This window comes from Bos grunniens, chromosome 11 (genome assembly GCF_055505025.1).
Source record: "Bos grunniens cultivar Pamir isolate PY7600 chromosome 11, Bosgru_T2T1.0, whole genome shotgun sequence".
NCBI lineage: Eukaryota > Metazoa > Chordata > Mammalia > Artiodactyla > Bovidae > Bos > Bos grunniens.
Window position 1 is genome coordinate 52,100,937 of NC_141175.1, and position 15,625 is coordinate 52,116,561.

Consider the following 15,625-nt stretch of genomic DNA (forward strand, 5'->3'; position numbering starts at 1 on the left):
GTGTGAATAGTAAGGGGATAGATTTTATAGAAATTAAAGAGATAGAAGCATTAGAACCTGGAGACTGATCAGATGGGGTAGGACTCTTAAAGAATCTTCATTATCAGTATGATCCAGACCCAGACTCCAGCAGCTTTATGAACCCATCCTTTCTGGGAAATTGAGGTGGCCCAACTCAGGAGTTCAAAGAATGTGTTCTGGAGCAAAGTACCTGGGTTCAAACCCAGATTACCTGAGATTTGCTATGAGACGGATCAGGCTGGCTATGTCACCCCTCTGGCCTCAGTTCTCCTTTGTAAAGCAGAAACAAGAGAAGTATTAACTTCAAAGACCTATTTTGGGGGACTAAATTAGGTACATGTAAACCATTTGGAACATTGTCTGGTGCATTAATGGAAAAAGCAAGAGCGTTCCAGAAAAACATCTATTTCTGCTTTATTGACTATGCCAGAGCCTTTGACTGTGTGGATCACAAGAAACTGTGGAAAATTCGGAAAAAGATGGGAATAGCAGACCACCTGACCTGTCTCTTGAGAAACCTATATGCAGGTCAGGAAGCAACAGTTAGAATTGGACATAGAACAACGGACTGGTTCCAAATAGGAAAAGGAGTACATCAAGGCTGTATATTGTCACCCTGCTTATTTAAATTATTTGCAGAGTACATCATGAAAAACGCTGGGCTGGAAGAGGCACAAGCTGGAATCAAGATTGCCGGGAGAAATATCAATAACCTCAGATATGCAGATGACACCACCCTTATGGCAGAAAGTGAAGAGGAATTAAAAAGCCTCTTGATGAAAGTGGAAGAGGAGAGTGAAAAAGTTGGCTTAAAGCTCAACATTCAGAAAACTAAGATCATGGCATCTGGTCCCATCACTTCATGGGAAATAGATGGGGAAACAGTGGAAACAGTGTCAGACTTTATTTTTTTGGGCTCCAAAATCACTGCAGATGGTGACTGCAGCTATGAAATTAAAAGACACTTACTCCTTGGAAGGAAAGATATGACCAACCTAGATAGCATTTTGAAAAGCAGAGATACTAACTTTGCCAACAAAGGTCCATCTAGTCAAGGCTATGGTTTTTCCAGTCATCATGTATGGATGTGAGAGTTGGACTGTGAAGAAAGCTGAGTGCCAAAGAATTGATGCTTTTAAACTGTGGTGTTGGAGAAGACTCTTGAGAGTCCCTTGGACTGCAAGGAGACCCAACCAGTCCATCCTAAGGGAGATCAGTCCTGGGTATTCATTGGCAGGACTGATGCTGAAGCTGAAACTCCAATACTTTGGCCACCTTATGCAAAGAGTTGACTCATTGGAAAAGACCCTGATGCTGGGAGGGATTTGGGGCATGAGGAGAAGGGGACGACAGAGGATGAGATGGCTGAATGGCATCACTGACTCAATGGACATGAGTCTCAGTGAACTCTGGGAGTTGGTGATGGACAGGGAGACCTGGCGTGCTGTGATTCACGGGGTTGCAAGGAGTAAAACACGACTGAGTGACTGAACCGAACTGAACTGATGCATCAATAAGTAATCAGTGAAACTGACTATTGTCGTTTTTCTTACGCAAGCTGAAAATAACTTGGGAAATGTATCAAGCTGTATTATTGTTGTGTTTTGTGAAACATGGCACATTATGAATCAGTGACACTAGCATTTAATCATTCTTGCTTTCTGATCAAATCATTTTCTTCACTTGCTCACAGGGAAACAGAAAATTTAATCAAGAAGGCAGCTTATCTTTAGGAGGCAGAGAGATAAAGTATGATGATGCTGAGATATCAATGTCAAACCAGATTATATGATTCAACAAGTAGTTAAATATAGAATTCTATATTTGTTCAATCATTGACTTGGCCAACTCCCAATTCCAAGCTATTTAGGTTGGTGCAAAAGTAATTGCGGTTTTGCATTGTTGAACTTTGCCATTTGATATTGAAATATATTCTTACATAAATATGGTTATGTTGAAATGGAGCAGAAGGCTGTGGTCCTTACCACCACACCATGTTGTCTGCATGCCTTCTGCCTGTGGAAACTTAGTCAAAGAATAAGTTTAATCAGAGAAATGAGAAATGTTGAAAGAAAGGATAACAGTCAAAGGAGACTAAATAATAATAATTTAGTCATTAAGCATTGTCAAGGACCTTCTCAAGGTTCTTTCTCAAGGGCTATGGATAATATTCTGAGCCATATCCTGTGAGCTGTCTTATAGATACCAAACGCCAGGTGGAGAAGTTAACTACAGACAGACTCTACCCAGGACTTCAGTTCAGTTCAGTTAAGTTGCTTAGTTGTGTCTGACTCTTTTCAACCCCACGGACTGCAGCACACCAGGCCTCCCTGTCCATCACCAGCTCCCGGAGTTTATCCAAACTCATGTCCATTGAGTCGGTGATGCCATCCAACCATCTCATCCTCTGTCATCCTTCTCCTCCTGCCCTCAATCTTTCCCAGCATCAGGGTCTTTTCAGATGATCAGCTCTTCTTATATCAGATGGCCAAAGTATTGGAGTTTCAGCTTCAACATCAGTCCTTCCAATGATCACTCCGGACTAATCTCCTTTAGGATGGGCTGGTTGGATCTCCTTGCAGTCCAGTGGACTCTCAAGAGTCTTCTCCAACACCACAGTTCGAAAGCATCAATTCTTTGGCACTCAGCTTTCTTTACAGTCCAACTCTCACATCCATACATGACTACTGGAAAAACCATAGCCTTGACTAGTCGGAACTTTGTTGGCAAAGTAATGTCTCTGCTTTTTAATATGCTGTCTAGGTTGCTCATAACTTTCCTTCCAAGGAGTAAGTGTCTTTTAATTTCATGGCTGCAGTCACCATCTGCAGTGATTTTGGAGCCCCCCAAAATAAAGTCAGCCATGGTTTCCCCATCTATTTGCCGTAAGTGATGGGACTGGATGCCATGATCTTAGTTTTCTGAATGTTGAGCTTTAAGCCAATTTTTTCACTCTCTTGTTTCACTTTCATCAAGAGGCTTTTTAGTTCTTCCTCACTTTCTCCCATAAGGGTGGTGTCATCTGCATATCTGAGGTTATTGATATTTCTCCCGGCAGTCTTGATTCCAGCTTGTGCTTCATCCAGCCCGGTGTTTCTCGTGATCACTCTGCATATAAGTTGGCTTGGGCTGCCACAGTTCTGAGAATGACTGTAAAGAAATGGGAACAACTGCCCCCTGGAACTGAAGATAAGCTGTAGCTAAAACAACCAAAATGATGCTAGTCAGACCACTGATGACCAAATTGAATATGAGTGTTAGAGATGAATGTGCTGTTTCTGCATGTAACCCCTCCCTTGTCTCTGTCTATAAAAAGCTCTCACCCCCTGCTTTGGACAGATGTCAGCCTTTGGACTGATGTCTGCCACCCTCCCCCTACCCTGCAGTTGCTGGCATCTGAAATAAAGCAAAGTTTCCTTTCTACTTACCTGGCCTGCTTATTGGCTTTTGAGCAGCAAGCAGCCAGACTCCACGCACATATTCTTTTGGTAACAGTGTTACACATCGTTTTAATACATATTTCTTGCTTTACATTTTTTGTTAATGAATTGTTGCTTGCTGCTTATTTCATGTGTATTTTAGACTGTGGAAATTATGTTAGAAAGCAAATTCTAGTAATTTTCTTGTTCAAGTTTAAAATGGATCATAAAGCAGTGGAAACAGCTTGCAACATCAACTACACTTCGGCCCAGAAACTGCTAATGAACATACAGGGCACTGGTGCTTCACGAAATTTTACGAAGGAGATGGGAGCCTTGAAGATGAGGAGGAGGATGGCCAGCCTTCGAAAGCGGACAGCAACCAATTAAGGGCCATCACTGGAGCTCTTACAGCTACACTAGGAATTGCCCAAGAACTGTGTCAACCATTCTGTGATCATGTGGCATTTGAAGCCAATTGGAAAGGTGAAAAAGCTTGATAAGTGGGTGCCTCATGATCTGACTAAAAATTTAAAAAAAAATATCATTTTGAAGTACCATCTTCTCGTTCTGGGAGATAACAATGAACCATTTCCTTATTGGATTGTGATACATGACAAAAAATGGGTTTTCTACAACCAGTGACAACCAGCTCAGTGGTTGGATGAAGAAGAAGCTTGAAAGCACTTCCCAAAGCCAAACTTGCACCAATAAAAGGGTCATGGTCAATGTTTGGTGGTCTGCTGCCCCTCTGATCCAGTACAGATTTCTGAATCCCAGAGAAACCGTTACATCTAAGAAGTATGCTCAGCAAATCGATGAGATACACTGAAAACTGCAGTGCCTACAGCCAGCATTGGTCAACAGGAAGGGCCCAGTTCTCGAAGACAACTCCAGACTGCATGTCACACAACTGATGCTTCAAAAGTTGAAGGAATTGGGCTACAAAGTTTTGCCTCATCTGCTATATTCACCTGACGTCTTGCCAGCCAACTACCACTTTTTCAAGAATCTTGACAACTTTTGCAGCGAAAATGCTTCCACAACTAGCAGGACTCAGACAATGCTTTCCAAGAGTTTGTCAAATCATGAAGCATGGATTTTTATGCTACAGGAATAAACAAGCTTTTTTTTTCATTGACAAAAAAGTGTTGATTGTAATGGTTCCTATTTTGATTAATAAATATGTACTTGAGCATAGTTATAATGATTTAAAATTCAGAGTCCAAAACTGCAGTTGTTTTTCCTCCAACCTAAGAGTTTAAAATATTGCTATAAATCCAGATCCTAACAAGAGAACTTCGTATGACATATCATGAGTCCACTATGTACACACAAGTTCAGTTCTAAGAGTGTGTTTGTAAGTCCAATTTGTTTATGAGTCCAACAAAATTAGCATAGGTACTCAACGAACATGGTCAGCTCTATAGTACTGTACTGTAATAGGTTTATGATACTTTTCACACAAATAATACATATAAAACAATTAAACAAAAAAATAAAACATTTTCATCTTATGATACAATGCCTTGAAAACTACAGTAGTCCAGTACAACAGCTGGTGTACAGGGGCTAGCATTGAGTGAACAGACAAGAAGAGCTACTGACTGGGGGAGGAAGGGGAGGTGGGAGATGGTAGAGCTGAAGGATCATTAGCAACAGGAGATGGAGGGCAAGCTGCAATTTCACTCAATTTAGGGAATGCATGTTGGCATCTTTGAAAGTTCACAACTTGAAAGTTTGTACATACAGGCCTTATTGTTTTAAATTGTTTTATTGGGTGTCACTTAAAATCCAATCAACTGAGAATCAAGATTAGGACCCTGGAATGAAGTCAGTCTGTCCAAACAGAGATGTTGATTGTAACAACATGGACAGTGAGTGTGCACAGAAGAAACATATCACACAGTCCAGGAGGAGGGTCAGACTCCTGTGTCCAATGCTGTGCCCATCCCTGTATGTCGGCCTAGCCCCAGATGGTGCTTAAAAAATATTGAGTTAGCTTATGAATTCTCAGTCTACTTTTATGATGTCAAAGCAAATGAGTGAAATTTCAATCAGGAAAGTTGGAGACTAGATTTAAAGAGTCTGTCTCAAACAAATTGCCACAATTGTGGAGTCAATAATAGTGGCAAGTAGGTTTGCTCTGGAAATGGGGGTAAGGGCTATATTGAGCAGACTCTGTGAGAAGATCAAAGATTTCAAGAGTTGTGAAAAACAGGCTTGAAAATAATATCTAAATCCAGTAAAGATAGAGGACACTGTGATGTCCTGTCTGGAATTTTCACTTTTCTCAGCTGTCCCATGCACAGGCTCCCAGTATTAAGGACAGACAGAGCTGCCAGAGCTGAGGGTTCTTGCACTGGTGTTCTTCAGCCCAGATTGGCTTTTGTGAGAGCAGCTGTCAGTAGTGCCCAAGGTCAGGAGGGTATTCATTACAAGGAAGGATGTGGCAGCTGCTCTGAGGGCCCTCTTTATCAGCTTGTTGGAAGTGATTTCCCACTTCAGCTTGGCACACAGAGCCACAGCAAACTCCCCTTATAACACCTGCCCCATGAGACCACCGTGTCCTTCTACTCTTCCCAGATTTCATGTCACCTGCAGATAGTCCAAAAGCAAGATGGAGTCTTTCCTTTTTACAGTCGTTCAGAAACAGTGTTTACCCTTAGGTAGATTATACAGCAAGTCAGTATCTGTGTGTGTGTGTGCGTGTGTGCATGCGGACTCAGTCGCTTCAGTCCTGTCTGGCTTTTTGTGACCCCATGAACTATATAGCCTGTCGGGCTTCACTGTCCATGGGGTTATCCAGGTAAGAATACTGGAGTGGGTTGCATGCCCTCCTCCAGGGGATCTTCCCTACCCAGGGATCGAACCTGCATCTCTTGCACTGCAAGCGATTCTTACCCACTGCGCTACCTGGGAAGCCCATGTCTGTGAAAGGAGCTCCTAATTCTTGACATGCATTCCGCTATGTATTTGCTGTTTTACATTTCATTTTTCACCCGCCTACTGTGCCTGGTTTGTTTGGGAAGAGAGTAGAAAAGTCATCTTTGGCTGCCATGTCCATTTCTATAACATTTTTTGGTCTATTCAAGTTCTGTTACTTCTTTCTAAAATCTATATTAGCATTTTTCCTATTTATCAATTTCAAGTAGGTTTTTAAATTCATTAGTGTAGAAGGTTTCATTTTTTTAATTTTCAATATTTTATATCTTTTTATTCAAATTGTCTCTTATAGGTGACATTGCAGGATCTTTTTAAAGGCCCCATCTGATAATTTCTGTTTTCTAATTAAAGCATTTAGCCCATTTATATTTATTTTATATTAGAACTTACTTGGCCAACTTATTTTATATTTTCCATTTTTATTTCTTCTTTTCTTCATTTTGTATCTAATATTATTCTTAGAACAACCTTTTGTAGTATCTGGACACTATTGCCTTTGTATTATTAATGAAGACATTGGAGTTGGAATTTAGAAAGGTTAAGTAACATGCCCTGGATCACAGAGCTAACAAATAACAGAGCTGGGGCTCAAACACAGGCCAGTCTGAGTCCATAGCCCTCCCTACACATGCTGACCTATAGGTGTCCCTGTGGGGCAGGTAGGTAGACAAAGTGTCCTGGGTTCCTTTTCTCCATAAGGATTACCTTTTAAGATGTTAGCTTCACTTTTGTGTGTGTATGCTCAGTTTCTCAGTTGTGACCAACTCTTTGCAACCCCATGGACTATAGCCCACCAGGCTCCTCTGTCCATGGAATTTTCCAGGCAAGAATACTGGGAGTAGGTTGCCATTCCCCACTCCAGGGTATCCTCCCAATCCAGGGATTGAATCCGAGTTTCTGGTGTCTCCTGCATTGGCAGGAGGATTTGTTGCTTGGCATGTAGGAGTCAATTTCCTTTCTCCAGACACCTGAAAATAACAAAAGAACATTGGCTCTGTTCAAAAGCAAAAACTTGATCTTCATATTGACTTTGACTTTTCAGAAGTGCCTGGACACTGCCCGTCTCTCCCCCTGCCCTGTTTTTTGTTTTTTTTTCTTCTTCTTCCTCATCTGGGTCCCTTCCACTTTGTATTTATTCTCTCTTTCTCTCTCTCCTGCTCTCTCTGTGTATCATTTATCTCTTTAATAGCAGTGTACTGGGCCGGTGATAGTATCCTAAATCCTAGATGTTAATTCCATTCTCTCCATTTCTGTGGGGTAGTGGATAGGTTCGGAAGTGTGTTTCGATATGAGAGCTTCTCAGTAGATACCTGTCACTCTGGAACTCTGAGTATGACGAAGTCTACCTTTACGCAGACAGACACTCTCACTGGTGTTGCTCTTCCAAGGAACTTCACTGAATTAGAAACAGAAATTCAGACGAGCATCTGGATTCTTCAGAGAAAAACAATAAGAAAATAAGTGATGTGTAACAAAGCAAAATAAATACTCCAAATTGGCCTGATTAAAAACCAACAAGAAGCCTGTTTTATATAAATATATATATAAAATAAGATAAATCCAAGATGTAGTTCCTCCTGAGATAATTATTTTGGTCTTCCCTGGGGCCAGGTTTTATGTCCTAAGAAAAGATTTACAACTCAAATAAGCAGTAGGAACAAATTAACTGCCAAGAGCTTCCTCTCAGTGATGCTGTTGATAGCCACGGTAAAATGATTATAAATCTATTAGTAAGGGAGACATCACTGATGTGTTGTTTTAAAAGTTTGAGATATGAGGTTCTCATTAATCCATGAAAATGTTTAAATGAGCCATTTCATACTATAAAATGCCCTTTGACTCGAGTGTCTAAAAGACATCCTAACACACAACAGTTCTGTTTTCAGTTATACTTCTCTTTTCCTTGAGTATAATTAAAGCCTGCATAGGAATTGGAAAAGATTAAAATTGGTGAATGAAATAATTTTGTGTTTTTACAAATAGAAAGGAAAAAAAAAAAAAGATGAAGAATCTCCATAGCTGATGAGAATGGAAACAATTTTATCTGGAGTCTAGATTGAGCTCCTTTCACCATTTTAAAAAATAACCTCCATTCTGGCTGTGACTCTTTCCTTAATGAAATGTTAGTCTGTTGGGTAAACTGAATGGTATTATAATATCTATGGAGGAAAGGATGTGATGATATCCATTATCACTTGTTTATATACACCGTTTTCTTCCTCCACCCAGTGAAACTTGGTGAGGAAGTTGGATTAGCAACCTTTGTGATTGTGTCCAATTTAAACAAATTGTGTATCTCTATCACTTGGTACTGTGTTAATCTATGACTTTTTCTAGCCACTTTAGTGGTCATTTGGATCCCCACATTCTCAACTATGAACTGTCTGTAGGTTGTCTTTTGATTCGGTCTAAACTACAAGAGGCAATTGGAATTCTGCAAGTAGGCCATACATTCTCTGTATTTTTATTACTCTTTCAGAGCTTTGTTGTTGTTCAGTCACTAAGTTGCATCCGACTCTTTGTAACTTCATGGACTGCAGCATGCCAGGCTGCTCTGTCCTCCACTATCTCTCAGAGTTTGCTCAAATTCATGTCCATTGTGTCAGTGATGCTATGGAATCATTTTGTCCTCTGCCATCTCCTTCTCCTTTTGCCTACAATGTTTCCCTGCATCAGGGTCTTTCCCAATGAGTTAGGCTGTTAGCATCAGGTGGCCAAAATATTAGATCTTTAGCATCAGTCATGAATATTCAGGGTTGATTTCCTTTAGGATTGATCAGTGTGATCTCCTTGCTGTCCAAGGAACTCTAAAGAGTCTTCTCCAAACCACAATTTGAAAGCGTCAATTCTTTGGCACTCAGCCTTCTTTATGGTCCAACTCTCAGAGCTACCATCTCTCTCTCTCTCTTTTCCTGCTGCCTTTCTCAAAAGCCTGTACTAGTTGAGACCTCCCCACCAAACTCCCTTCAAAACTAAGAACTTGTGATTTTGCAAATATGGTTTCCATCTTGTGCCTTATTCATTCAAGATTATGTTCTTGGTTATTTCCAGTGGCTGTTACTCTGTTCACCCTAGTTGATGCCTCCTAAAATGGCAACAAAACTTCAAATTCACTTACTTCTTGATGCTAAGTGTTTTCTCCTTCATGGAATGGCAACGCATAATCACAGCTTAAAATTACAATCCCTAGGACTTCCTTAGTGATCCAGTGCTTAAGAATCTTCCAGCCAATATAGGGAACATGGGTTCAATCCCTGGTCTGAGAACTAAGATTCCACATTCCTTGAAGCAGCTAAGCCCATCTGCCACAAGTACTGAGCCCACATTTTAGAGCCCAAGAGCTGCAACTAGAGAGTAGACCCTGCTCAGCATAACAAGAGAAATCTTGCCAGCAGCGTTGAGGAGCCTGTGTACCACAACCAAGACTCAGCATGCTGCTGCTGCTTAGTCGCTGCAGTCGTGTCTGACTCTGTGTGACCCCATAGATGGCAGCCCACCAGGCTCCCCCGTCCCTGGGATTCTCCAGGCAAGAATACTGGAGTGGGTTGCCATTTCCTGCTCCAATGCATGAAAGTAAAAAGTGAAAGTGAAAAATGAAAGTGAAGTCGCTTAGTCGTGTCCGACTCTTTGTGACCCCATGGACTGTAGCCTACCAGGCCCCTCCGTCCATGGGATTTTTCAGGCAAGAGTACTGGAGTGGGTTGCCATTTCCTTCTCCCAGCATAGCTATAAGTAAATAAATAAATGAAATAAAAATAAAATTACAATCCCTTTGCTGCAGATTTGGAGGTGATGCCAAGATGCAGATTTAAGCCATCTAAAGCTTTTTTGCAGCCCAGGAGTTCCTCCAGTTTTTGTTTACAAAACATTTCCTCCTGTGACGATTTCTGGTGTTTGTTTTTAAATCCATATGTCTTCTTAAGTTTATTTTTCTTTATCTTTCTACTTGAAAGTAAAAGTCTGTATTTCTTATGGAAACCACAGCTCAAAATACAAACAATGTAGTGTTTTATATGATTTAGAAATTTAGCAATTATTATCTTTTATATAACAATTCCCAGGTGGTGTTAGTGGTAAAGAACCCTCCTGTCAATGCAGGAGACATAAGACACAGGTTCCATTCCAGGGTCAGAAGATCCCCTGGAGAAGGACACGGTGACCCACTCCAATATTGTTGCCTAGAGATTCCCATGGACAGAGGAGCCTGCCTCTCTACAGTCCATAGGGTCGCAAAGAGTAGGACATGACTGAAGTGACAGCATGCATGCATCTTTTGTATAAAAAATAGTATGTAATTTTCTGATTATAAATGCTTGTTGGGGCACTTTTTTCCTATTATTTTATTTAAATATTAATGCATTTTTTTTTTAACAAATAGTGTTTCTAACATGTTTAGCAATGTTGAAATTTGTTGTTGTTTATTTACTAAGTCATGTCCGAATCTTTTGCAAACCTTGGACTGTAGCCCACCAGGCTCCTCTCTCCATGGGATTTCCCAGGCAAGAATACTGGAGTGGGTGGCTACTTCCTTCTCTAGGGGGATCTTCCCCACCCAGGAATCAAACCAGCATCTTCTGTGTTGCAGGCAGATTCTGTATCACTAAGCCACCAGTGAAGTCCAGTATTGAAATACTATCCAGTTATAAATATATTGGATTTTTTTGTTTGTCTGTTTCAGGTGGAGGAGGCCTTAGAAGCTGTCAAAAATGCTACAAATGAGCAAGACCTTGCAAATCGCTTTAAAGAATTTGGAAAAGAGATGGTGAAACTTAACTACGTAGCTGCGAGAAGACAACAGGTAGGAAAAATTTTGGAAACCTAGGGGAGAAGACCTTGATGCTGAGAAAGACTGAGGGCAGGAGAAGAAGGGGGAGACAGGATGAGATGGTTGGATGGCATCACTGACTCGGTGGACATGAGTTTGTGCAAACTCCCAGAGATAGTGAAGGATGGGGATGCCTGGCGTGCTGCAGTTCATGGGGCTTCAAAAAGTCGGACACAACTGAGCGACTGAACAACAACAACAAGGGGAGAAAGCGAGTGAGTTTGCATAATCTTGCAGTTTTGTAGACCTGGACAATTCATCATCGACTGCATCAACCACTTGTCAGATCATCAAATACCCTAGGACCTATGATCACAAAGGCAGTTTCCTACTTGGGTCACATCTGGTCCCACTGTACACTGCTGGTGCTCCCGGTCCCCCTGGGGACTTACAGTTGATCACAGGCCACCTGCCTTACTGGTGCGGACCACCCTGCCAACCCCACCAGACTCTAACCTTTCTCTCTCTCTTTTTTTTAACCTTTATTTATTTTTTTAATGTAAGAAATTGCATTAAAAATTGTAATTTGACACTCCCCCATTTTGCAACATATCTAGAATAATATGTTGTGTGAATTTTTGCTGTACAGCGAAGTTATTGAGTTATACATATAGATACAGTTTTAAAAAATATTCTTTTCCATTATGTTTTAACTCTGGATATTGAACATAATTCCCAGTGCTAAACAGCAGGACCCTATTGTTTATCCATTCTGCATGTAAGAGTTGCATCTACTGACCCCAGACTCCTAATCCATCCCTCCCTATACCTATCCCCCTTCACACCACAGGTCTGTTCTTGATGTCTGACCTGATTAAAATAAAAAATGTCAGACTGGTGTGGCAGTGTGGCCACTCCCTGGGCTCTTGGGCTTCAGTTTTTACCTCCCCACCCTGTGGACAGCACCATATATATACAACACCTCTCTCCCAAGTGTGCAGCATGCAGAGTAAAATTTTATGAAAGAGATTAAGAAAACATGAGGAAAAATAGAGGAAAGGCAGAGAGAGGGAGAGAGTGGAGTGGAAGAGAGAAGGAGAGCACAGGTATTGAGTCACGCCAACGAAGGTGGGTGACCTGGGTTTTCTCTGCTCCCCATTGTCCCAAGATCGCACCTCCATTTGGCCAGCTCTGTTTGTTCTATAGGTACCATTAGAATTGTGTGTTCCAAAGAGTGTATCTTTTTCTTTCTTCTTAGCAAATAGCATCTTTAAATATGGGGAGATTTGTTAAAATCCTCTTCACCTGCCCTCTTGACTGCTCCCAGGATTTCTGGCAACTTCCAGTGATTTTTTCTAATGTTCTCTATGACCAGCAGGAAAGTTCTAGCCAACATTTTGAGTGTTCATCTGTACCAAACAGAAGTAATACCTGGGTTACAAATCTGACCAAGATCTAGTCCCTTTCCCCAAAGAGCTTCTACTGCTTTGTGATGGGCACACAGGCATGATTTTGTTGTTGTTCGGTTGCTCAGCTGTGTCTGACTCTTTGCAACCCCATGGACTACAGCACGCCAGGCTTCCCTGTCTTCCACTATTTCCCTGAGTTTGTATGATTTTAGTTCATGCGATTACTTTCAGGTATTTTGTTATCAACAGAATCCTTTGTTCAGGTGGAGTCTTGCTTGGTAGCCCACGATGTGTAGTGTGGTTAGGAGTGAAGTCACTCTGAAGCAAAGCTTTAAGGCCCAGAAGCTATTTATTTAGCTTGTTTCAATACCTGACCAAACAAAAAATTACATTGACTTTTAATTTCAGTGAACCTAGCAGGAGGCTGTGGAGAAAGGTGGGCGCCAGAACACTCAGAGTCTTGAAAGTGTTCTGATTTTATTGTAAGTAAGTAGCAAGTGGTTGAACAGTTCAGAGTTTGGTATCAAAGTCTCAGATGTACGTTTTCATACTTTTCTAGATATGTTGCAAAGAAGGGGTAGTGTCAAAGAGGAGGGACTAGTTGCGGATGGGTGGGACTGAAGTCGACTAGATGAGTGACAGTTTTTGGAAAAACTTTGTCAAAAGTCCAGGCTCTTGTTCAACTCATCCGAAAGTTAGCTGGGTTAGGAACACAAAAGTGCAAAGGAAAAATAAACACACATTCTGAGGCTGAGAAGTAAAGAGAACAAAGTAGCAGTTTATTCAGGGCAGAAGCAAAAGTTAAGGAGAGGAGTGTGGGAGTCCTTTGGACCCAGTCATGCCCCACAGGGTGGTTGATTTGCCATTTATCTTGTAGCCCTTTGAATGGGTAGGGGTCTTTTTGATTAGGGATTGAACATTCACTGAGGGAAGAGCTGATGTATGTCCTGGATTGCACCAGCATGCATCAGCTCTTGGTCCTGGCATTTTTCTCCTGAAGCCACGCGACAGGTATTCTAAGAGCTGTTTTTCCCTTTAAATTCTCCCGCATCAGGCACCACACGTGGAAGGTCCTGCATTTATATTGTACCTGCTCCATGGTTTTCATGCTCAGAGTTTCTTGCTCAGATGCTGCAGAGTTTCTGTTTTAGTTGCCATTCCTTCATGCGTTGTGGTCTCATTAAGAGAAAAAAAACAGTGTATTACTCAGCCATCAAAAAGAATACTTTGGAATCAGTTCTAATGAGGTGGATGAAACTGGAGCCGATTATACAGAATGAAGTAAGCCAGAAAGAAAAACACTAATACAGTATACTAACGCATATATATGGAATCTAGAAAGATGGTACTGATAACTCTGTATGTGAGACAGCGAAAGAAACACAGATGTATAGAACAGTCTTTTGGACTCTGTGGGAGAGGGAAGCGGGGATGATTTGGGAGAATGGCATTGAAACATGTATAATATCATATATGAAACGAATCTCCAGTCCAGGTTTTTGATGCAGGATACAGGATGCTTGGGGCTGGTGCACTGGGATGACCCAGAGGGATGGTATGGGGAGGGAGGTGGGAGAGGGGTTCAGGACTGGGAACATGTGTACACCCGTGGCGGATTCATGTTGATATATGGCAAAACCAATGTAATATTGTAAATTAATTAGCCTCCAATTAAAATAAATAAATTTAAATTTAAAAAAAGGAGGTGACTTTGTCTTCTGCCTAATGCCTACACTTGATGAGGCCATCCCGGGGCCCCGCCCTGTCCTTCCTGCCACAGAGATGGTCTCCTTTAGCATGGCAGCAGTAAAGATGGAGAAAAGCCTAGGGAGTCCAAATTTACATTGAAAATAGAACACTCAGGACCTGCTGTGGAATTGGCTATGGGAGCTTAGGGAGTGATGTGACCAGCTCACATCTGAGGACCTGTCTCAGCAAATATGTACATGGTGGTGAATTTACTGAGATGGGTGAAGACTGGAAAGCGGCCAGTCTTCTAGCAGTATCAAGTGGTATCAAGATATCATAGTTAAATACATTGATTTTGAGATTCTTATAAGATATCCATGTAGAAATGTCAAATAGCAGAGAGATGAGGGGAGATCAAACCTCATCAAATCATCAGCATGTAACTGATATTAAAATCCATGGGAATACTATGAGATATTCATCTCAGAAGGCCCATACATATGATTTATTTTTATCTCATTAACATCATTTTAACTAGTTGCTGTTTCAAACTCTTTCAAGAAAATTTAGAAAAGAAGGGAAAAAAAGGCACATGGCCATCTCTCAGCCACAAAAACGTGGTACTAATATTTTGGTAGATTGCCTTTCAATTGCTTATCTTCATATTTTGACATTTATATTCATGCTATACATATAAGTATGCATGTTGTATTCTTCTTTTTATTTATATTACCCATTTTATTAGTTTATGGAAACTTCTTTTAATATCTACATAAAGAGTCCGGGGACTTCCTTGGTGGCTAGGTGGTAAACAATCTGCCTGCAATACAGGAGATATGGGTTCAATCCCTGGGTCGGGACGATCCTATGGAGAAGGGAATGTCTACCAACTCCAGTATCCTTGCTTAGAGAAATCCCTAGACAGAGGAGCCTGGGGGGCTACAGTCCATGGGGTCGCAAAGAATCAGACATGAATGAACAACTAACACTTTCACTTCATAAAGAGTCCATCACATGAGACCTTCAGTAGTTTACTTAACCAGTTCTTCATAACTCAGCATTTACATTGTTTACAGTTTTCTTCCATGTGATTAAAAATGTTTCTAAAAATATCTTTATGAAAAGAATTTCCTAACTTCTATTTCTCACTTTCATATTTAGATTTTCTTATTAGTGTAGATATCCCAGAATGGACTATAAAATTTCTGGCCAGGCATTCTGGAAGTTAATTAAGACCCTTTATAACTTCCAATGGCACTGCCTAGATTGTCCAGTGTAAAGGATTCCCTCACATGTTGGTTCCCTATTTATCTGTGTTGAGCTTTAGGGCTAAAAATAAGTTGTCTCGGTTTAGAAATGTTGTTGACTGGCATTGA

At 41.0% G+C, this 15,625-nt stretch overlaps 1 protein-coding gene across 5 annotated transcripts in view; it reads left to right on the plus strand.

The window, feature by feature from the left end:
- CTNNA2 (catenin alpha 2) overlaps positions 1–15,625 on the plus strand; it is a 1,366,346-nt gene that overhangs the window by 455,146 nt on the left and 895,575 nt on the right. For all 5 annotated transcript variants that reach the window (XM_086323685.1, XM_086323687.1, XM_086323688.1 and 2 more), the window contains exon 5: positions 11,065–11,184. In XM_086323685.1, coding sequence (XP_086179811.1) covers positions 11,065–11,184 — 120 coding nt within the window. The remainder of the gene's footprint in view (positions 1–11,064; positions 11,185–15,625) is intronic.